The 23,115-nt window shown below is 48.1% G+C and overlaps 1 protein-coding gene across 1 annotated transcript in view; it reads left to right on the forward strand.

The window, feature by feature from the left end:
• The window catches only part of cdhr1a (cadherin-related family member 1a), a 53,446-nt gene that overhangs the window by 16,099 nt on the left and 14,232 nt on the right, over window positions 1–23,115 (forward strand). The window contains exons 12-13 of the mRNA XM_060924963.1: window positions 5,979–6,131; window positions 13,133–13,297. Of these exons, the coding sequence (XP_060780946.1) occupies window positions 5,979–6,131; window positions 13,133–13,297 (318 nt within the window). The remainder of the gene's footprint in view (window positions 1–5,978; window positions 6,132–13,132; window positions 13,298–23,115) is intronic.

A 23,115-nucleotide genomic window follows, 5' to 3' on the forward strand; every position in this document is an offset into this window, starting at 1 on the left:
ATGAGTGTGAATGGTTGTTTGTCTCTATGTGTCAGCCCTGCAATGACCTGGCAACTTGTCCAGGGTGTACCCCACCTCTCACCCATAGTCAGCTGGGATAAGCTCCAGCTTGCCTGCGACCCTGCACAGGATAAGCGGTTATGGATAATGGATGGATATATTTTATGATTTATAGCAGAGCACAATTATGGTCATTGTTGGGGATGTGAGAGCAGAGACATCACTGGATCACAGCTTGACTCATTTTCTGGGATCACACAAAAATAATTAAGACCAGACCCAGCAAAGGATTTACTTCATTTGAAACTAGACTTAAAATGGAGGCACATCTGTGGAGCTTGTGCAAATGAGGTGACTGCAGGAAGCAGGGATAGAATCAATGAAGCAAATCTCCACATCTTGGTTCCTCACAGTTTGTCCATTATTATAGGGATTAAAGCCAGATGCAAGGCCAAAAGATGCACTCAGAAGCCTGGACATATACTAGATTAGAATTTTACCGAAAATTTTGAAAGCAGTTCCTTGTTGCCTGTTTTATAGCTCTGATCACAAGGGTATGTCATTTGGAAAAGAAGGCAGCAAGAGGAAGCTTGCCCTTGTGAATGAATGCATTAGCCCAGATTTGCTATTATGCAAAACTGCAGTTACAGATGGGTTTTCCTCTGTTTGCCCCTCATTTTTTTCTGCCATGTTGGGTTCTGTTTCACTGTTTTTCATTCAGAATTTTCCACACTCTCCACCATCTAACTGACTAGCCTATGGCTAAGTGCCGCTGGAGTATGAATACACAGCCTTGGAGATGGAGTTGATTTCCTCTGCAAGATTTGGACTTGTCCAGCCAGTCTCTGGATTCCCTGGAAGCTGCAGCCAGAATGATAATTATCCTACAGTCGAACCTCTATATTCAACTCAGGCATTACTGATCTAAAAAAGTTTAGATTCCACTGCTACTTCTGCTAGTGACCTGAATACAGAGGGCAGTAATAACTCTTTGGTTAAAGTATTGGACTAAAAGGTCACGAGTTCAATCCCACTGACAAGCTGCCACTATTGGGCCCTTGAGCAAGGCTCTCAATGCTCAACTGCTTAGTCATATAAATGAGATAAAACAAAAAAATATCTTTTCACTTCTGTAAGTCACTCTATTAGGATGTTGGTCAAATAAATGTAAATGAATGATCCTTGGATCCTTCCTCTGTTAATATACCAAATGAATGAGGAGATTTGGCAACTCCAGCCTAAGAGTTTGGTCCCTCAGTATTATGTATGGACTGTGGACTGTGATTTAGTATTCCATGAAACAGTCCACAACATAGTGCCTTGTATATGCTTCGATGGAAGCTGATTCCACTGATGGAATTGATTGGATCTGGTATACTTCCTAATTCCTAAAACTAACTGCTCTTCAAGGAATGCTGGAAAACCATCTACACCAAAGATGTAAGGGGTGGCCATTAGCATGTCACAGCACCATGGCTTGCATCTCTCTGGGAGCGTTTAAATGTATTACCGTTATTCTGAAAGAGCACCTCCATTTACCACAATTCCCCAAGATCCTATCATGGGATCATTTTAAAGCCCCTTCTTATGGTACCAAACTGAAATTGGTATCTGTAAAATTTGCATTTTTGCCAGTGATCACTTCAGTAAAAAGAGTAGAAAAACTGCATGCCCTGGAGATAAATTCACCTTGTATGCATTAGTGATAGGCAGAAGCCTTTGGGGTGACCTTGAAGTGTTCCATGAAGGCAAACTTAGGCTACATCCACACAACAATGGCAACGAGATTTTTTTTTTAAATATCGCGTCCACATGGGCAATGGATCAGTAAAATTTCAGGTACATATGGCAACGCAACGCTTGCTGAAAACGATGTAATACACATGTCACACCACTACGTGTGCTGTAAGACGGTCCCATCGGAGACACCAGAACAATAGAAGAAGTAGACGCATGCACATAAACCCCTTCTTCTGTAGCATTAGCCACATAAAGCTTTGATTATTAATCAGTAGCGTAAAACGAAAGACGCAGAAAGAGGAATGAATGGGGGTAGATGGAAGCCAGTATGCCAACATTCTAATATCCTACAGAATTCTTTAATGGTCTGGAATAAATTGAATGCTACACATTGATGGATTACTTTGTTCTTCTACGCCCTTTTTGAGGAATGTATTGTCGGACTTAAACCAACATCTGAAGAGGTGAGATCGCTCCTTTTTTTTTCCTGTGTTTGCTGGCGGGATTGTTTTGGTTTTTGGAAAGTGCACGGGCGGTGCGTGGTTTGGTACTGCTTCCACAGTGTTTGGACTAAAGACTCTTCCCTAAGGGCTATTCTCTCACTCTCTCTCTCTCTCTCTCTCTCTCACTTTGCACCATTACACAATAAATATTCACAGTGAAAATATTTTGTAAGCGCATTTCATGAACCAAGTTATAGGATTTGTTGACAACTCGCATTGAGTTCGTTACACTTCTACCCAGCGTGAAGCACTGACAGTCATGTGGTTGTGACGTCATCGTAAACAAATCCGTTCTACTCATCCAGATGACTTCGCAATGGCGCCGTTGCCAGATTTTTTCACTCTGGAACCCGTTCTCAAAAGATTTCGTTTTGGGGCACCCAAAATGCCGGTGCCGTGTGGACGCCAGGCCGAAACGATGAACAATTTTATCAGATTCACCTGAATCCGTTGCCGTGTGGACAGGGCCTTAGAAAGCATTCTTTGTTGTATGCAGTATGCACCTTATAGTACAATTTAGACCAAATGGTGACAATCCAAATTTTAGATCAACTGATCTTCTGTCATAGACAAAAGACATGGTGGGATCTCATGGCCATAACCCTGGCCTATAGACAGGCCCTTAATATACCATTGCCACTCTAAGAGGAGAGTCTCCTCTTTGTGGGCGTTATTTAACAATCACTGAACACTTTATTAGGAATATTATACTAATACCTGGTAGGGCCTCCCTTTGGTCTCAAAACAGCCTCAATTCTTTCTGGCATGGATTCCAGAAGATGTTGGAACATTCTATGGGTGCATGAATCCATGCTGCTGGTAACAAATTCTGACCCTACCTCAGCAGAAATTCAACAGACAATGCTACATTTTTCCAGTTTTCATTTGTTGAGATTTGGTGAACCTTTGCCCACTGAAGCCTCAGCTTTTTGTACTTGGCTGACAGGAATGGAATCCGATATGGTCTTCTGCTGTTGTAGCCCATCTGCCTCAAGGCTCAATGTGTTGTGCATTCTAAGGTGTTTTTCTGCTCATCACAACTGTACAGAGTGGTTATCTGAGTTCCTGTAACCTTTCTATCAGCTTGAACAAGTCTGGGGTGAGTTTCCCAAAAACCTCTTAATGCTAAAAGCATCTTAACTAGGAGAGAGTGTTCATTGTGATGCCCGCTCTACCATTTAACAATGATCTTTGTGCTATGATGCTTTTGGGAAACCCACCCCTGGCCATTCTCCATTAACCTCTCTCATCAACAAGACATTTTCCCCATGCAGAACTGCTGCTCACTGGATGTTTTTTTTTCTCTATTGCACCATTCTGAGCAAACCCTGGAGACTGTTGTGCATGAGAATTCCAGGATATTAACAGTTATAGAAATACTCAAACCGGGTGGCATGGTGGTGTAGTGGTTAGCACTGCCGCCTCACAGCAAGAAGGCTTTGGGTTCAAGCTCAGCGGCTGATGAGGGCCTTTCTGTGTGGAATTTGCATGTTCTCCCTGTGTCTGCATGGGTTTCCTCTGGGTGCTCCAGTTTCCCCCACAGTCCAAAGACATGCAGGTTAGGTTAATTGGTGGCTCTAAACTGACCATAGGTGTGAATGTGAGTGTGAATGGTTGTTTGTCTCTATGGTGGGGTTTACATTAGACCGTATCAGCGGATCATCAGATTAACGTTTTTAAAACAATTAGCATGCACACAGCAACACCAATACACGATTCGCGTGCACACAGCAACACCAATACACGGATACGCTCGGCTCTGCAGGCATCCTGTGCTCCAAATCACTCCGCCCTGAACAGCAAGTGCCCTCTGGAGGGTGCGCACTCCGGCCCTGCGCAGCTCACAGAGCGTGCGAGTGAAGTGCACGAGCAGTGATTCGGGACTGAGCCGCTGTGTGTGTGATCCCAGCGCATATCACTTACCACTTGCAAGTGGAAGGATGGCAAGCCTAAAGACAATCATAACTACACAATGGGCAGTATTTGCATCAGTATTTGCAGTATTTTCATACTTTTATACTCTTTAATGAAAGGTGATACAAGGCGGAAGTCGGCACCATTTTTCAGCAGTCGCGTCACATGACCAACGCCAGCGAATCAGGAAGGTGGATGTCACAATGACGTTGTCCAATGACGACGCCAGCTAGAGCTCAGCACTGCATATCCGCGTATCCTCAATGTTTACACAGCACCGGACCAGACACGATCTGGATTGAATACGTGGACCCTGGCAGATTCCCGTTTCCCGGCGTTTCCAGGCGTTTTAATGTAAACGGACAGTGCATCCGCGAAGAAAACGAGACAGATACGGTCTAATGTAAACTTGGCCTATGTGTCAGCCCTGCAATGACCTGGCGACTTGTCCAGGGTGTACCCCGCCTCTCACCCATAGTCAGCTGGGATAGGCTCCAGCTTGCCCGCGACCCTGTACAGGATAAGCGGCTACAGATAATGGATGGATGGAAATACTCAAACCAGCCCGTCTAGCACCAAAAATCATGTCACAGTCAAAATCACAGAGATCACTTTTTTTCCCCATTCTGATGGTTGTTGTGAACATTAGTTAAAACTGCTAGCCCATATCTGCATGATTTTATGCATTACATGGCTGCCACATGATTAGCTGGTGACTTGTCCAGGGTGTACCCTGCCTCTCACCCATAGTCAGCTGGGATAGGCTCCAGGTTGCCTGCGACCCTGTACAGGATAAGCAGCTACAGATAATGGATGGATGGAAATACTCAAACCAGCCCGTCTAGTACCAAAAATCATGTCACAGTCAAAATCACAGAGATCACTTTTTTCCCCATTCTGATGGTTGTTGTGAACATTAGTTAAAACTGCTAGCCCATATCTGCATGATTTTATGCATTACATGGCTGCCACATGATTAGCTGATTAGATAAATGCAATAATAAGTAGATGTACAGATGTTTCTAATAAAGTGTTCGGTGAGCGCACATGCTCCAGGAAGTCTATGATGCTGCAACCTGGGAATCACAGTCCATTTTCTACAGGTTCTACAAGATTGTCTTCTCTTCCAAGTTTGTTATGTGGCAGCTCCAAACACCTTTGAAATTACCCCAAAGGTCTGACATTTTGATATATACATTGTCCAGATGATTCTTTCTGCAAGTTAGGAAGAATGACTGCGATTCTTTGACCTTGGATAACCATCAGGGTTCCTTTTCATTCAGAACCTGCATCAGCTGGCAAGAACTTGGCAAGAAAGTTCCTAGGGAAAATGGCTGTGTGATAGCAGTATTTATTTCAAATAATCCAGCATGTGTCAAGGTGTTAGCATATGTGTCATATCTGTGTAGGTCATGGCATATTTATTTATTTATTTATTTATTTATTTATTAAAACATATCCAGGTGATTCATAGCTATCCAGTGTTCATAGACCATAATTACATACATATCTTGCATTAAAAGCTATCTAATTAATAGAAAATGCTAATAAATGCATAATCAACTGCACATTGAATAAGCCTGCTTTTCAATGGGTTTGGGCTCACAGACTAACTGGTTCAAGTCCAACAGCAGCTGCAAAATTGTTAAATCCAGGATCATGTAAAATTATCAACAATCCAGTCCAATAATCAATCTACATACGTATGAGGAATGGAGCCCAGGAGTGGAAAACCTGACTACTAATTCATAGCATTTATGAATATTACATGCAGTATACTTAAATTCAATCTATTTTTTTCCTTTTTTTTCCCCCCTGCAGGGTGTAAATGCAAAGTTCAACCTCAGGCTTGTGGGGCCAGGTCACATGTTGCAGGTGGTCCCACAGACTGTCCTTAATGAAGCTCAAGTCACCTTATTAGTAGAAGATTCCACTGCCATAGACTATGAGAAATTCCATTTTCTAAAATTCAAGGTGATATGACTTATTATTTGACAAAATAAAGCATATTTTGAATCCATAGCATAGAAATAAGCAGGAATAAATATAGGAATAAATTAGCTAAGCAATAAAACATTATAGGCTGTGCTCTTATATTAAAATAATCAACAGCAGCATGGTATAAAGCCATTACTGCCCCAAAGCTAATTATTTTTTTCCTATAACAGCACATCCCAAAGCACATTTATATCTCTTATATCAGAGCAATATGCAATATGTGAGCTCTAACAGTTTATTCATTAAAGAACAACACATAATACTTTTTTATGCATTTATACTCACATTTAATGTTGATCTACAGTACCAGTCAAAAGTTTGGACACACCTTCTAATTCAATGTTTTTTTCTTTATTTTTATAAATTAAAAGATGCTTCATGTCCTAAGTATTGATGTATTGATGTTTCTCTTTACTTAGTATTGATGTTTCTCTTTACTTACTTGAGTGGTTCTTGGCATAATATGGATTACTACAGTTGTGGAATAGGGCTATTTACTGTATTTTTATTATTTACTGTTTACTCTTTGATCTCAAACATTTTAAGAAGGCAAGAAATTGCACTAATTAACTTTTGACGAGGCACACCTGTTAATTGAAAACCATTCCAGGTGACTACCTCATGAAGCTGGTTAAGATAATGCCAATGGTGTGCAAAGCGTCATCAAGGTAAACAGTGGCTACTTTGAAAAATCTAAAATATGAAACTGTGGCAGCGGGGGTGTGGTCAAGCGCCAGTCTGTGACAGGAAGGCGGAGTCAGGGAAGGTAAGTGGCAGAATCACTACACCTGATGTCAATTAACTGGTGTTTGTGTGTCTTCCCCAGTGACCGCGCCCTACTTAAGGAGGAAGAGCGAGAGCAGAGGGAGCTCTTCCCCGAACCAGACGCCAGTTATGTGTGTGTCTCTGTATGTTCACTGAAAAGTGTGACAATAAAAACCTGCTTTACCAACCTGAACTCTGTCCTGCCGTCTTCTGTGCTCCGCCTTTGTGTGAGAACCGCTACAGTGGCCGATGGAACAGCGCGCGGCGCACCTCCTCCCCCTGCTAACGGGAGAGGCGCAGCTGGCCGCACTACAGCTCCCCGCCGACCGCCGGCTGGCCTACACGGACCTTCGCCGGGCCATCCTCCAGCGTGTGGGGCGCACCCCCAAGCAGCAGTGTCAGCGCTTCCACACTTTGCGCTTGGAGGAAGTCGGCCAGCTGTTCGTGTTTGGCCAGCAACTCCGGGACGCCTGCTGGCGGTGGTTGAGGGCCAACAACCGCGACGCCGAGGGGATCATCGACCAGGTGGTACTGGAACAATTCATTGCACGCTTGCCCGGCGTCGCTGGATCAGGCAATCGAGCTGGCGGAGGACCATTTGGCGCCTGTCCCGGTGGCAGGACAGCAGACAGCCTCTTCTCTCTCTCTCTCCCTCTCCTCCTGTGTCTCGTCCTCGCCCCATTCCCCCACCACGGAGGCAGGGGCCGGCGCCACCCCAGCTGGCCCGCCGCACCCGCGGTGCCCTCCTGTTTCTCCCTTCTGTGTCTGTCTCTCCCCCCCCTCAGGTGAGTGAGCCCCAGAACATCGGTGCGGAGAGGAAGCCCGGGCCGGTTTGCTGGCGCTGCGGGGAGCCGGGCTACCTCCAAGAGCAGTGCACGGTAATGGAGGTGGGCACAGTGGTTCGGATCCCCGACGTGCCAGGAGCTGCCCTCGATCGGGCCGGAGTGTATCGCATACCGGTGAGTATTCAAGGGGATACATATCAGGCGTTGGTGGATTCTGGTTGTAATCAGACCTCAATTCACCAAAGCCTGGTGCAAGACGAGGCATTGGGAGGAGCACAGGGGGTGAAGGTGTTGTGTGTGCACGGGGATGTTCACAGCTACCCTTTGGTGTCGGTCCACATTTTTTTCCAAGGGGAAAAATTTATAGTAAAGGCAGCGGTTAATCCTCGCCTCACCCACTCGATGATTTTGGGGACTGATTGGCCGGGATTCGGGGAGTTGATGAGTCATTTAGTGAGGAGTGGGTCCTGCCATAATTCAGCAGGGGGAGGTCCTGGTGTCGCCTTGGTGAGAGCAGCTGTCACAGAGCCGTCTACGTCATCTCCGCGTCAGAGTGAGGAGCCACAGGCTCCTCCTCCCTCTCTCGGGGAATCCCTGGCAGATTTCCCGTTAGAGCAATCGCGAGACGAGACTCTGCGGCATGCGTTTGACCAAGTGAGAGTAATCGATGGTCAAACGCTCCCGCCGAACACCACCCCGTCCTTCCTCTATTTCTCTATTATGAAAGATAGATTATACCGAGTGACACAGGACACTCAGACGAAAGAGCAAATCACACAGCTTTTGATTCCAAAAAGCTGCCGGGAATTGGTATTCCAGGCAGCTCACTTTAATCCCATGGCTGGACACTTAGGGCAGGATAAGACACTAGCCTGAATAATGGCCCGATTCTATTGGCCGGGGATTCGCGGCGATGTCCGTAGGTGGTGTACAGCGTGCCGCGAATGCCAGTTAGTAAATCTAGCGGCCATTCCAAAAGTGCCTTTGCGCCCTCTACCGTTAATCGAGACCCCGTTCGAAAGAATTGGGATGGATCTCATCGGGCCATTAGATCGGTCAACACGAGGGTACCGCTTTATATTAGTTCTGGTGGACTATGCAACGCGATACCCGGAAGCAGTGCCTCTCCGCAATATCTCAGCATGCAGTATTGCGGAGGCACTCTTCCGCATCATCTCCCGACTTGGAATCCCGAAAGAGATTCTGACTGATCAAGGCACCTTGTTTATGTCACGAACACTGAACGAACTGTATGGGTTATTAGGTATTAAGCCAATCCGCACCAGCGTGTATCACCCACAAATGGACGGTTTAGTTGAACGGTTCAATCGCACCCTCAAGAATATAATTAAAAAATTCGTAAGTGAGGACGCACATAACTGGGATAAATGGCTTGAACCCTTGTTATTTGCAGTGCGAGAGGTCCCCCAAGCCTCCACGGGGTTCTCCCCGTTTGAATTATTATATGGGCGTAAGCCGCGCAGCATTTTAGATGTGCTGCAAGAAAATTGGGAGGAGGGACCTTCACCAAGTAAAAATGAAATTCAATACGTTATTGACCTGCACACAAAACTCCATACACTCACACACACCTAACTCAGGAGAATTTGCGGCAGGCCCAAGAACGGCAAACCTGCCTGTACGACAGGGGTACACGCCTTAGGGAGTTCGCACCGGGAGATAAAGTACTCGTACTGTTGCCCACATCGAGCTCCAAATTGATCGCCAAGTGGCAAGGACCCTTTGAGGTCACACGGTGAGTCGGGGATGTCGACTATGAGGTGAGGCGAACGGACAGGGGTGGGGCTCTACGGATTTACCACCTCAATCTACTCAAACTCTGGAACAAGGAGGTCCCCGTAGCGTTGGTGTCGGTGGTTTCGGAGAAGGCGGAGTTGGGGCCGGAGGTTCAAAAGGGCGCATTGGCATCGCATTCCTCTCCGGTCCCCTGTGGAGACCACCTCTCCCCGACCCAACTCGCAGAGGTTGCACAGTTGCAGACCGAGTTTTCGGACGTGTTCTCGCCCCTGCCCGGCCGCACCAACCTCATAGAGCACCACATTGAGACGCCCCCAGGGGTGGTAGTGCGTAGCCGCCCTTACAGGCTACCCGAACACAAGAAAAAGGTGGTTCGGGAAGAACTCGAGGCCATGCTCGAAATGGGCATCGTCAATGCGGTGTCTAAATTCGATGCGTACCCAATGCCTCGTATTGATGAGTTGTTTGATCGAATAGGCACGGCTCTCTTTTATTTGACACTGGATTTAACAAAGGGTTATTGGCAGATCCCCCTTTCTCCACTATCCCGAGAAAAAACGGCCTTTTACACACCGTTCGGCTTACACCAATTTGTCACACTTCCTTTAGGGCTGTTTGGGGCGCCCGCTACGTTTCAGCGGCTGATGGACAGGGTCCTCCGCCCCCACACCACCTATGCAGCCCCCTACCTCGACGACATTATTGTCTATAGTAATGACTGGCCGAGGCACCTCGAACATCTGAGGGCCATCCTTAGGTTGCTGAGGCGAGCGGGTCTCACAGCCAACCCGAAGAAGTGTGTGATTGGGCGGGTGGAAGTACGGTATCTGGGCTTCCACTTGGGCAATGGGCAGGTGTGTCCCCAAATTAACAAGACAGCAGCAATTGCGGCCTGCCCGAGGCCCAAGACCAAAAAGGGGGTGAGACAGTTCCTGGGGCTGGCTGGCTACTATCGTAGGTTTATACCTAATTATTCGGACGTCACCAGCCCACTGACCGATCTCACTAAAAAGGGGGCACCAGATCCGGTCCAGTGGACGGAGCAATGCCAGCGGGCTTTCTCTGAGGTAAAGGCTGCACTGTGCGGGGGGCCACTGTTACACTCCCCTGACTTTTCTCTCCCTTTTATGTTGCAGATGGATGTGTCGGACAGAGGGCTGGGGGCCGTGTTGTCCCAGGAGGTGGAGGGGGAGGACCGTCAAGTGCTATACATCAGCAGGAAGCTGTCAGTACGCGAGGGGCGCTACAGCACAATCGAAAAGGATTGCCTCGTGATCAAGTGGGCGGTCCTTGCCCTCTGCTACTACCTGCTGGGATGCCCTTTCACCCTCTTTTTGGACCACATGCCCCTCCAGTGGCTCCACCGCATGAAGGATGCCAACGCGCGGATCACCCGTTGGTATCTGGCACTCCAACCCTTCAACTTCAAGGTGATCCACAGGCCAGGGGCGCAGATGGTTGTGGCGGACTTTCTCTCTCGTCAAGGGGGGGGGAGTCAGCTGCAGGCCGGACGGCTGCCCGGCCTGAGTTGGGCGGTGGGGGTATGTGGCAGCGGGGGCGTGGTCAAGCGCCGGTCTGTGACAGGAGGGTGGAGTCAGGGAAGGTAAGTGGCAGAATCACTGCACCTGATGTCAATTTACCGGTGTTTGTGTGTCTTCCCCAGTGACCGCGCCCTACTTAAGGAGGGAGCGCGAGAGCAGAGGGAGCTCTTCCCCGAACCAGATGCCGGTTGTGTGTGTCTCTCTGTATGTTCACTGAAAAGTGTGACAATAAAAACCAGCTTTACCAATCTGAACTCTGTCCTGCTGTCTTCTGTGCTCCGCCTTTGTGTGAGAACCACTACAGAAACATTTTTTGTTTTTTAATACTTTTTTTTGTTTCCCACAGAATTCCATATATGTTCCACGCGTTATTTCATAGTTTTGATGTCTTCAATATCATACTTGCCAACCCTCCCAATTTCAGTGGGAGGCTCCTGATTTTAGCCTCCGTCTCCCACCTCCCGATCATATTTGTTAAAAACTGGATAATCTCTCAGTTTTGGGAAATCCCTACCGCCAAGTTAAAAATACTCCCGATTATGTCCAATCAGAATCGTATGAGAAACACTGCTGATGTCAACCAATCTGCTGATTTTTAACCAATCAACGAACAGAACGACAGTCACTTCCTTAATGTAGGATTCACCCAGGCTGTCCAATATTTTTTACAAGCAGCCATTCATCATGGCCACTAAACCCAATACCAAACAGCAAAAATATGAATGCAAATACCAGGTTGCATGGGAGAATGAATTTCCATGGATAAGCAAATGTTCGATCAGCCAGTTACACATTTTAAGGTACCTTAAATCAGAATATAATGGACATTTGAGTGTGAAATTAAACTAGTCTTCCATACCATTTCAGAAACAAACTGTACAACTTCTAAAGTGTTTAGTGAAATTTTGCATGACAGAGAATTTGTTTGATGAGTGTATTTGAGTAGTGTGGTAGTGTCTTAGTGCTATTTTGAATTTATGTTTGAAAGTTTTAAGTGAAAGTTTACAAGTGAATTATCTGGAAAGTGATTGATTTTGATAGAGTTTTGAGGTTTTAAGTGAAAGATTACTAGTGAGTGTATTTTGGTCGTACTAAAATTTTGCATTCGAGTGAATTTCTTTGTGGAGTATATTTTGATAGTATGGTAGTATTTATAGTGCCATTTTTAAATTTTGTTTGAAAACTTTCAAAGTTTGCAAATGAGCAAATTCCTTTGATGCATTGCGATAGGCTTTTGATAGTATTTCTAGTGCTTTTTAAAAATTCTGTTGGAAAGTGTTTAGTGAGAGAGATGCATTTTAGTAGTACTAAGACAGTGCAGTATTTATTTAATTGAGTTATTACTATTTTGGTCAAATCTTATTACAATTTAATTTATATATGATATTATAGTTCTCTGTATTTTTACATGAACTTACAGAAGGAAAACACATTTGATGCAATCCAATAATACTTTCATTCACTGTGACTATTTTAAGAAATTATAAACATTCTTCTAAAGCATCACTTGTGTTATTTTCTGTGGGTCTCTGTATGGATACAATATTCAGGCATGAGATTTTTCAGCTAAAAATCTGATTTAAGACTTCCCTTTCATTGTTATTATATTAAAATTCAAGATGAGTATTATTTCAGATTTTTCACTCTGAGCTCTTTCATGCCTGATACATGAATCCCATAACCTATAGTAATTGATTGAAGAATATTAACAATTTAAAAACTCTTTAATTGTATAAATTTAAAATGGTTTGCAATTAATTTGGATCCACTGTTTTTATCGTTTCAACCGCGCATCATACCCTCACCCAATTGAAAATGTCGTTCACGCACTTTTCTCCCCATGAGAATTTTGAAAAGTTGGCAAGTATGCAGTATTGTTCTATAAATGTAGAAAATAGACAAAATACAGAAACACCTACCGTATGAATGAGTAGGGGTGTCCAAACTTTTGACTAGTACTGTAGGTTATATTTTTTACTTATGGTTTGCATGTTGTCAGAGCCTTATTGTTCCAGAAAATTAACCAACACTTCATCCACAATCAGAAAAGAGAAACAGCACTGTGGTATACTAATAGTCTATACTGTGACTGTGGCTGGAATTTATGGGAGATTTCTTGTCCTTTTAGATTCTTGCAGTGGAAATTGACACCCCTGAAAGATTCAGTGCCACCGCAGATATAGTCATACACTTGCTTGACACTAATGATAATACTCCACGGTTTTCCTCTGATTTCTATATTGCAAGAATCCCAGAAAACTCACCTGGTGGCTCAAATGTTGTGTCTGTGACAGTAAGTATAATCAGACTATATTCTTCTTCCAAACCAAAAATTACAATGTAATTGTGTATTTACAATGTAAAATTAAAATGTATTGTGAAAGACATTTTTATATAGATCGTTCACCCCAGAAGTACAAGGTATGACAAAAAAAAGGGCCTTTCTGTGCGGAGTTTGCATGTTCTCCCCGTGTTCGTGTAGGTTTCCTCCGGGTGCTCCGGTTTCCCCCACAGTCCAAAGACATGCAGGTTAGGTTAACTGGTGACTCTAAATTGACCGTAGGTGTGAATGGTTGTCTATGGCTACGTTTACATTACGTCGAATCAGCGGATCATCAGATTAACGTTCTTAAAACGATTTGCGTTTACACTAAAACCGTTAGCCGTGCACACAGCAACACCAATACACGGATACGCTCGGCTCCGCAGGCATCCTGCTCTCCAAATCACTCCGCCCTGAACAGCGAGTGCCCTCTGGAGGGTGCGCACTCCGGCCCTGCGCAGCTCACAGAGCGCGCGAGTGAAGCGCACGAGCAGTGATTCGGGACTGAGCCGCTGTGTGTGTGATCCCAGCGCATATCACTTACTACTTGCAAGTGGAAGGATGGCAAGCCTAAAGACAATCATAACTACACAATGGGCAGTATTTGCATCAGTATTTGCAGTATTTTCATACTTTTATACTCTTTAATGAAAGGTGATACAAGGCGGAAGTCCGCGCCGTTTTTCAGCAGTCGCGTCACATGACCAACGCCAGCGAATCAGGAAGGTGGATGTCACAGTGACGTTGTCCAATGAGGACGCCAGCTAGAGCTCAGCACAGCGTATTCGCATATCTCAATGTTTACACAGCATCGGACCAGATACGATCTAGATTGAATACGTGGACGCTGGCGGATTCCCGTTTCCCGGCTTTTCCAGGTGGTTTAATGTAAACGGACAGTGCATCCGCGAAGAAAACGAGACAGATACGGTCTAATGTAAACGTAGCCTACGTGTCAGCCCTGTGATGACCTGGCGACTTGTCCAGGGTGTACCCCGCCTTTCGCCTGTAGTCAGCTGGGATAGGCTCCAGCTTGCCTGCGACCCTGTAGAAGGATAAAGCAGCTAGAGATAATGAGATGAGATGAGATTTTGGGGACAGATATGAATGTAATACCATGCCCTGTTTATTATGACTAATGTACTGCCAAAAGTTGAGGCAAGCTGCCCATGTGTAACTTTGAAATGTGTCACAAAGAAAATGTTTACTTTTGTGCTTAGCATATCAACTACTTCAGCTGATTTGAATCATATAATTATATTAACCATTTTTTACTGCAGTGGCATTAAACCCTATGTTCTAAAAAAGGCAACTGGACTTGCTTAAAATTCTTGAAGACATTTCACCTCTCATCCGAAAGACTTCTTCAGTTCTGTCTGACTAGTGGGGAGTTCCGGGTATTTATCCTCTAGTAGACCAAAAGCAACCCTAAGGAGAGTCACTGAGGTCACCTGGGTCATTGAGTCATCCTGTAGGTGTAGGTCACTGGGGGCCGGGTGTGAACAGTGTTAGCAGCCTTGAGGGTCATTAGGGTGATCTGTGGGTCGTTGGCTCTCTCTGCCATCATGTGAGTCATTGAAGTAAGCTGAGTTTTGGCATGGATGTGTATTCAGTTTTCTGGGAAGTGTGCCAAGGACTGCATTGTAGGTGGCTGATAAGTGGTGTCTCAGACCACCTCTTCTGTTCAGTGATGGTCATTCCAGGTTGATGAAGATGGCTTCTTTTACTCCTCTTTCAAACCACTGGTCTTCTCTGGCTAAAATGCGTACATTGCAGTCCTGAAATGAGTGTCCTTTGTTATTGAGATGAAGATAGATTGCAGAGTCCTGGCCTGAGGAACTGGTACTCCTGTGTTGAGCCATGCACAAGAATTTCAAGCAAGTCTAGTTGCCTTTTTTAGCACCTACGGTTTACTATGACCTGGATGACTGAGAACCTTCACAGACATACAGTGGCATTAAGCTTTCTAAAAATAAAAGTGACACATGAAGATCAACATTATATAATACCATGTCCTTCATACTTTTACTATTTGATTTTATATTATGTTCTACATTTCTATTATGTGTAAAATTTATGTTATTATTTTGAATGAAAATAACGTTTCATATTGTGGTATTTCCCTGACGGGGGTGGAATACTGAAGCGCGGCAGATGGGAGATGATGTTCACACACAACTTTATTTTCTTTACTTTGCTCTGGTTTTCAGCTTTACTTGGCACACACAAACACACACACACCCATGTGTTCTCATCGGGAGTGCTCCTATCTCGTTGCTCTCTCTGTCCTTTTCTACCTTCTGTCTTCACTGCAAAACACACAAACAACATTAATCGACAACAGGTGTACTGACTTTGCCACTCACCTTCCCTGACCCCACCCTCCATTCACAAACCAACACTTGGCCACGCCCCCACTGCCACATATCCTCACCGCCCAACTCAGGCCAGGGAGCCATCCAACTTGTAGGACTCCCCCCCTGATAGAACAGGAAATCCGCCACCACCATCTGTGCCCCTGGCCTGTGGACCACCTCAAACTTAAATGGCTGGAAGGCGAGATACCAATGAGTGATCTGTGCACTGGCACCCTTCATGCGGTGGAGTCACTGGAGGGGCACGTGGTCCAAACAGAGGGTGAAAGGGTGCCCCAGTGGGTAGTATCGGAGAGTGAGGACCACCCAATTGATGGCCAGGCACTCCTTCTCAATGGTGCAGTAATTGCTTTCATGCATCAAGAGCTTGAAGCTGATGTACAGCATGGGACGTTCCTCACCTTCCACCTTCTGGGACAGAACGGCCCCCAGCCCTCTGTCTGATGCGTCTGTCTGTAAAATAAAAGGGAGAGAGAAGTCAGGTGAATGTAAGAGTGGCCCCCCACACAGTGCAGCTTTTACCTTAGTGAAAGCCTGTTGGCACTGCTCTGTCCACTGGACCAGATCTGGTGCTCCCTTTTTAGTGAGATCAGTCAGCAGGCTGGTGATGTCCGAATAATTAGGTATGACCCTGCGATAGTAGCCAGCCAGACCCAGGAACTGTCTCACCCTCTTTATGGTCTTGGGCCTCAGGCAGGCCACAATCGCTGCTGTCTTGGCAATTTGGGGACATGCCTGCCTGTGACCCAAGTGGAAATCCAGATACCATACTTCCACCTGCCAAATCGCACACTTTTTCGGGTTAGCTGTGAGACCCGCATGTCTCAGCGACTCTAGGACAGCCCTAAGGTGTTCCATGTGCTGCGGCCAGTCATTGCTATATATAATGATGTCATCAAGGTAGGCTGCCACATAGGCAGCATGGGGGTGGAGGATCTTGTCCATGAGCCGCTGGAACGTGGCGGGAGCCCCAAATAGCCCAAAAGGAAGCCTGACAAATGGGTGTAATCCGAACAGTGTGGAAAAGGCTGTTTTCTCTCAGGATAGAGGAGTCAAGGGGATCTGCCAATATCCCTTTGTCAAATCCAGTGTCGAATAAAATCAACAGCGCCTAACTGAACGAACAACTCATCAATGCAAGGCATTGGGTATGCATCAAATTTAGACACCACGTTGACTTTTCTGTAGTCCACACAGAACCGGGCCGACCCATCGGCCTCGGGAACCAGGACCACTGGGCTGCTCCAGTCACTGTGAGACTCCTTGATTATGCCCATTTTAAGCATGGCCTTGAGTTTGTCCTGAACCACCTTTTTCTTGTGTTCGAGTAAGTAGTAGGGGTGGCTACACACCACCACCCTGGAGATGTTTCAATTTGGTGTTCTGTGAGGTGGGTGTGACCAGGAAGGGGCGAGAACACATTGGAAAATTCCTCTTACAACCTGGGAACCTCTGCGAGTTGGGCCAGTGAGAGTAAAGTAAAGTAACTTTATTGGTAAAGTAACTTTACCAATAAAGTAAAAGATTTAATTCCCAATAACCCATACAACTCACAAAGTGTTCGTGACATAAAGGTAGTGCCCTGCTCAGTCAGGATTTCTTTTGGAATCCCGACTTGGGAGATAACACGGAAGAGCACCTCTGCAATACGGCGTGCTGAGATATTGCAAAGAGGCACTGCTTCCGGATCGTCGTGCGGCCCCACCTTGGTAAGAGTGATGTGGGGAGGGTCTGTTGCAGTGGCAGTCACAGAGCCCGCCGATGTGAGCAGGTGCTGGAATGCCTGGCAATCTTCCTGCTGAGCCAGCATCAAGGCTTCAAACCATTGTTCCTGCTCTTTCCGGAGGGCAATCAGCACTTGGTGCTGGTTCTGTTGGGCTGTAGTGAGGGCATGGATCAAGTCATTAAATGGGGAGGACTCCATCAGTGGTTCTCTTCAGTATCCCGGCTTTCAGCACCACTGTGGTATTTCCCTGACACAGGTGGAATACTGAAGCGTGGCAGATGGGAGATGATGTTTGTGGCAGTGGGGGTGTGGTCAAGCGCCGGTCTGTGACAGGAGGGCGGAGTCAGGGAAGGTAAGTGGCAGAATCACTACACCTGAGAGCAATTAACCTGTTAGTGTGTCTTCCCAATGACTGCGCCCTATATAAGGAGGGAGAGCAAGAGCGGAGGGGAGGGGAGCTCTTCCTGACCCAGACGCGGAGAGTGTGTGTCTGAAAAGTCCACATTGATTGCTAGACTGAAAAGTGTAGAAATAAAAACATTCTGTCAAACCTTATCTCTGTCCTGCCGTCCTCTGTGCTCCACCCACCAACTCCGAACTGCCACAGTGGTGCCGAAACCCAGGATCTGGAGCACAGCAGCCTCACAGCCCCATGGAGTCCTCCCCGTTCGCGGAACTGGTCCATGCCCTCGCCACGGCCCAGCAAAGCCAGCACCAGGCGCTCCTCACCCTCCAAAAGGAGGAAGAACAGTGGTTCGAGGCCCTGGTGTTGGCCCAACAAGAAGATCGACAGCCGTTCTGGCACCTCCTCACATCGGCGGGGTCCACCAGCGCTCCTACCACAGGCCCGTCTCCCCTCACCGTCACCAAGATGGGCCCGCAGGACGACCCCGAGGCGTTCATCACGCTCTTCAAGCAAGTCGCCGAAGCCTCGGGGTGGCCGATGGAGCAGAGCGCGGCGCGCCTCCTCCCCCTGCTCACGGGAGAGGCACAGCTGGCCGCGCTACAGCTCCCCGCCGACCGCCAGCTGGCCTACGCGGACCTCCACCGGGCCGTCCTCCAGCGCGTGGGGCGCACCTCAGAACAGCAGCGCCAGCGCTTCCGCACGCTGCGCTTGGAGGAAGTCGGCCGGCCGTTCGCGTTTGGCCAGCAGCTCCGGGACGCCTGCTGGCGGTGGCTGAGGGCCAACAACCGGGATGCCGAGGGAATCATCGACCAGGTGGTGCTGGAACAGTTCGTCGCTCGCTTGCCAGCAGGAACTGCGGAGTGGGTCCGGTGCCACCGCCCGGCGTCGCTGGATCAGGCAGTCAAGCTGGCGGAGGACCATTTGGCGGCTGTCCCAGCGGCAGGACAGCAGATGGCATCTTCTCTTCTCTCCTCTTCTCTCTCTCTCTCTCCCCCTCCTCCTGTGTCCCGTCCTCGCCCCATTCCCCCACCGCGGAGGCAGGGGCCGGCACCACCCCAGCCGGCCAGCCACACCTGCAGTGCCCTCCCGTTTCTCCCTTCTGTGTCTGTCTCTCCCCCACCTCAGGTGAGTGAGCCCCAGATCACCAGTGCAGCGGAAAAGCCCGGGCCGGTCTGCTGGTGCTGCGGGGAGCCAGGCCACCTTCAACAGCAGTGCATGGCAATGGAAGTGGGCACGGTGGTTCGGATCCCCGACGCGCCAGAGGCCACCCTCGATTGGGCCGGAGCATATCACATACCGGTGAGTATCCAAGGGGATACATATCAGGCGTTGGTGGAATCTGGTTATAACCAGACCTCAATTCACCAAAGCCTGGTTCAAAACGAGGCATTGGGGGGAGCACAGGGGGTGAAGGTGTTGTGTGTGCATGGGGATGTTCACCGCTACCCTTTCGTGTCGGTCCACATTATTTTCAGAGGGGAAAAATTTATAGTGAAGGCGGCGGTTAATCCTCGCCTTACCCACTCATTAATTTTGGGGACTGATTGGCCGGGATTTCGGGGTTTAATGACATGCCTAGTAAAGAGTGGGTCCTGCCATTTGACAGGGGGAGGTCCCGGTGTCGCTTTGGTGGGAGCAGCTGTCACAGAGCCGTCTACGTCATCTCCGCGTCAGAGTGAGGAGCTGCCGGCTCCTCCTCTCTCTATTGGGGAATCCCTCGTGGATTTCCCATTAGAACAATCGCGAGATGAGACTCTGCGACATGCGTTTGACCAAGTGAGAGTAATCGATGGTCAAACGCTCCAGCTGAACGCCACCCCGTCCTTCCCCTACTTCGCAATTATGATGGATAGGTTATACCGAGTGATGCAGGACACTCAAACTAAAGAGCGAGTCACGCAGCTTTTAATTCCGAAGAGCCGCCGGGAATTGGTATTCCAGGCAGCTCACTTTAATCCCATGGCTGGACACTTAGGGCAGGATAAAACACTAGCCCGAATAATGGCCCGATTCTATTGGTCGGGGATTTGCGGGGATGTTCGTAGGTGGTGTACGGCATTCCACGAATGCCAGTTAGTGAATCCAGTGGCCATTCCAAAAGCGCCTTTGCGCCCTCTTCCATTAATCGAGACCCCGTTTGAGAGAATTGGGATGGATCTCGTCGGGCCATTAGATCGGTCAGCATGAGGGTACCGCTTTATATTAGTTCTGGTGGACTATGCAATGCAATACCCGGAAGCAATGCCTCTGCGCAATATCTCAGCACGCAGTATTGCAGAGGCGCTCTTCTGCGTCATCTCCCGAGTTTGAATCCCGAAAGAGATTCTGACTGATCAAGGCACTACGTTTATGTCATGGACACTGCACAAACTGTATGGGTTATTGGGGATTAAGCCAATCCGCACCAGCGTGTATCACCCACAAACGGACGGTTTAGTGGAACGGTTCAACCACACCCTCAAAAATATTATTAAAAAATTCGTAAGTGAGGACGCACGTAATTGGGATAAGTGGCTCGAGCCCTTGTTGTTCTCAGTGCGAGAGGTCCCCCAAGCCTCCACAGGGTTCTCCCCGTTTGAATTATTATATGGGCGTAAGCCGTGCGGCATCCTAGACGTGCTGCGGGAAAATTGGGAGGAGGGACCTTCACAAAGCAAAAACGAAATTCAATACATTATGGACCTGCGCACAAAACTCCACACGCTCACCCACCTAACTCAGGAGAATTTGCGGCAGGCCCAGGAACGGCAAGCCCGCCTGTACAACAAGGGTACGCGCCTTAGAGAGTTCACTCCGGGAGACAAGGTACGTGTACTGTTGCCCACGTCGAGCTCCAAATTGATCGCCAAGTGGCAAGGACCCTTTGAGGTCACACGGTGAGTCGGGGACGTCAACTATGAGGTGAGGTGAACGGACAGGGGTGGGGCGCTACAGATTTACCACCTCAATCTGTTGAAACTCTGGAACGAGGAGGTCCCCGTGGCATTGGTGTCGGTAGTTCCGGAGAAGGCGGAGCTGGGGCCGGAGGTTCAAAAAGGGGCATTGGCATCACGTACCTCTCCGGTCCCCTGTGGAGACCACCTCTCCCCGACCCAACTCACGGAAGTCGCCCAGTTGCAGACCAAGTTTTCAGATGTGTTCTCGCCCCTGCCCAGTCACACTAACCTCATAGAGCACCACATAGAGACGCCCCCAGGGGTGGTAGTGCGTAGCTGCCCTTACAGGCTACCCGAACACAAAAAAAAGGTGGTTCGGGAAGAACTTCAGACCATGCTCGAAATGGGCATCGTCGAGGAGTCCCACAGTGACTGAAGCAGCCCGGTGGTCTTGGTACCCAAGGCCGACGGGTCGGTCCGGTTCTGTGTGAACTATACAAAAGTCAACGCGGTGTCTAAATTCGACGCGTACCCAATGCCTCGTATTGACGAGCTGCTCTATCGACTAGGCACGGCTCGCTTTTATTCGACACTGGATTTAATGAAGGGATATTGGCAGATCCCCTTGACTCCACTATCCCGAGACAAAAACGGCCTTTTCCACACTGTTTGGTTTACACCAATTCGTCACACTTCCGTTTGGGCTGTTTGGGGCGCCCGCTACGTTTCAGCGGCTGATGGACCGGGTCCTCCGCCCCCACGCCACCTATGCGGCCGCCTATCTTGATGACATCATCATATATAGTAATGACTGGCGAAGGCACCTTGAACACCTAAGGGCTGTCCTTAGGTCGCTGAGGCGAGCGGGTCTCACAGCCAACCCGAAGAAGTGTGCAATTGAGCAGGTGGAAGTACGGTATCTGGGCTTCCACTTGGGCAACGGGCAGGTGCATCCCCAAATTAACAAGACCACAGCAATTGCGGCCTGCCCGAGGCCCAAGACCAAAAAGGGGGTGAGACAGTTCCTGGGGCTGGCTGGCTATTATCGTAGGTTTATACCTAATTATTCGGATGTCACCAGCCCGCTGACTGATCTCACTAAAAAGGGGGCTCCAGATCTGGTCCAGTGGACGGAGCAATGCCAGCGGGCTTTCTCTGAGGTAAAGGCTGCACTGTGCGGGGGGCCACTGTTACACTCCCCTGACTTTTCTCTCCCGTTTATGTTGCCGATGCAGACCGATGCGTCGGACAGAGGGCTGGGGGCGGTTTTGTCCCAGGAGGGGGAGGACCGCCCTGTCCTGTACATTAGCAGGAAGCTGTCAGTGCGCGAGGGGCGCTACAGCACTATCGAGAAAGAGTGTCTGGCGATCAAGTGGGCGGTCCTCGCCCTCCGCTACTACCTGCTGGGGCACCCTTTCACCCTCTGTTCAGACCACGCGCCCCTCCAGTGGCTCCACCGCATGAAGGATGCCAACACGCGGATCACCCGTTGGTATCTGGCACTCCAACCCTTCAATTTTAAGGTGGTCCACAGGCCGGGGGCGCAGATGGTCATGGCGGACTTCCTCTCCCGTCAAGGGGGGGGGGGGGGGGGGAGTCGGCTGCAGGCCGGACGGCTGCCCGGCCTGAGTCGGGCGGTGGGGGTATGTGGCAGCGGGGGCGTGGTCAAGCGCCGGTCTGTGACAGGAGGGCGGAGTCAGGGAAGGTAAGTGGCAGAATCACTACACCTGAGAGCAATTAACCTGTTTGTGTGTCTTCCCAGTGACCACGCCCTATATAAGGAGGGAGAGCGAGAGCGGAGGGGAGCTCTTCCTGACCCAGACGCGAAGAGTGTGTGTCTGAAAAGTCCACATTGATTGCTAGACTGAAAAGTGTAGAAATAAAAACATTCTGTCAAACCTTATCTCTGTCCTGACGTCCTCTGTGCTCCACCCACCAACTCCAAACTGCCACAATGTTCACACACAACTTTATTTTCTTTACTTTGCTCTGCTTTTCAGCTTTACTTGGCGCACACAAGCACACACACACCCATGTGTTCTCATCGGGAGCACTCCTCTCTCGTCGCTCTCTCCCTCCTTTTCTACCTTCTGTCTTCACTGCAAAACACACAACATTAATTGACAACAGGCATACTGACTTTGCCACTCACCTTTCCTGACCCCACCCTCCATTTACAAACCGATGCTTGGCCACGCCAAGCTGCTACACATATGTAGAGTATGTTGCATGATCAATTAGGCCCATCAATATACTAGTGCATCTCAAGCAATTAGAATATCATGAAAAGGTTCAATATTTTCCATCAGTTATTGAAGAAAGTGAACATTTAATATCTTCTAGACTCATTACTTGTAAACTAAAATGTTTCAACCAAGTTTTCTATTTAATTTTTTAAAATAATC

This window comes from Neoarius graeffei, chromosome 7 (assembly GCF_027579695.1).
Source record: "Neoarius graeffei isolate fNeoGra1 chromosome 7, fNeoGra1.pri, whole genome shotgun sequence".
Lineage (NCBI taxonomy): Eukaryota > Metazoa > Chordata > Actinopteri > Siluriformes > Ariidae > Neoarius > Neoarius graeffei.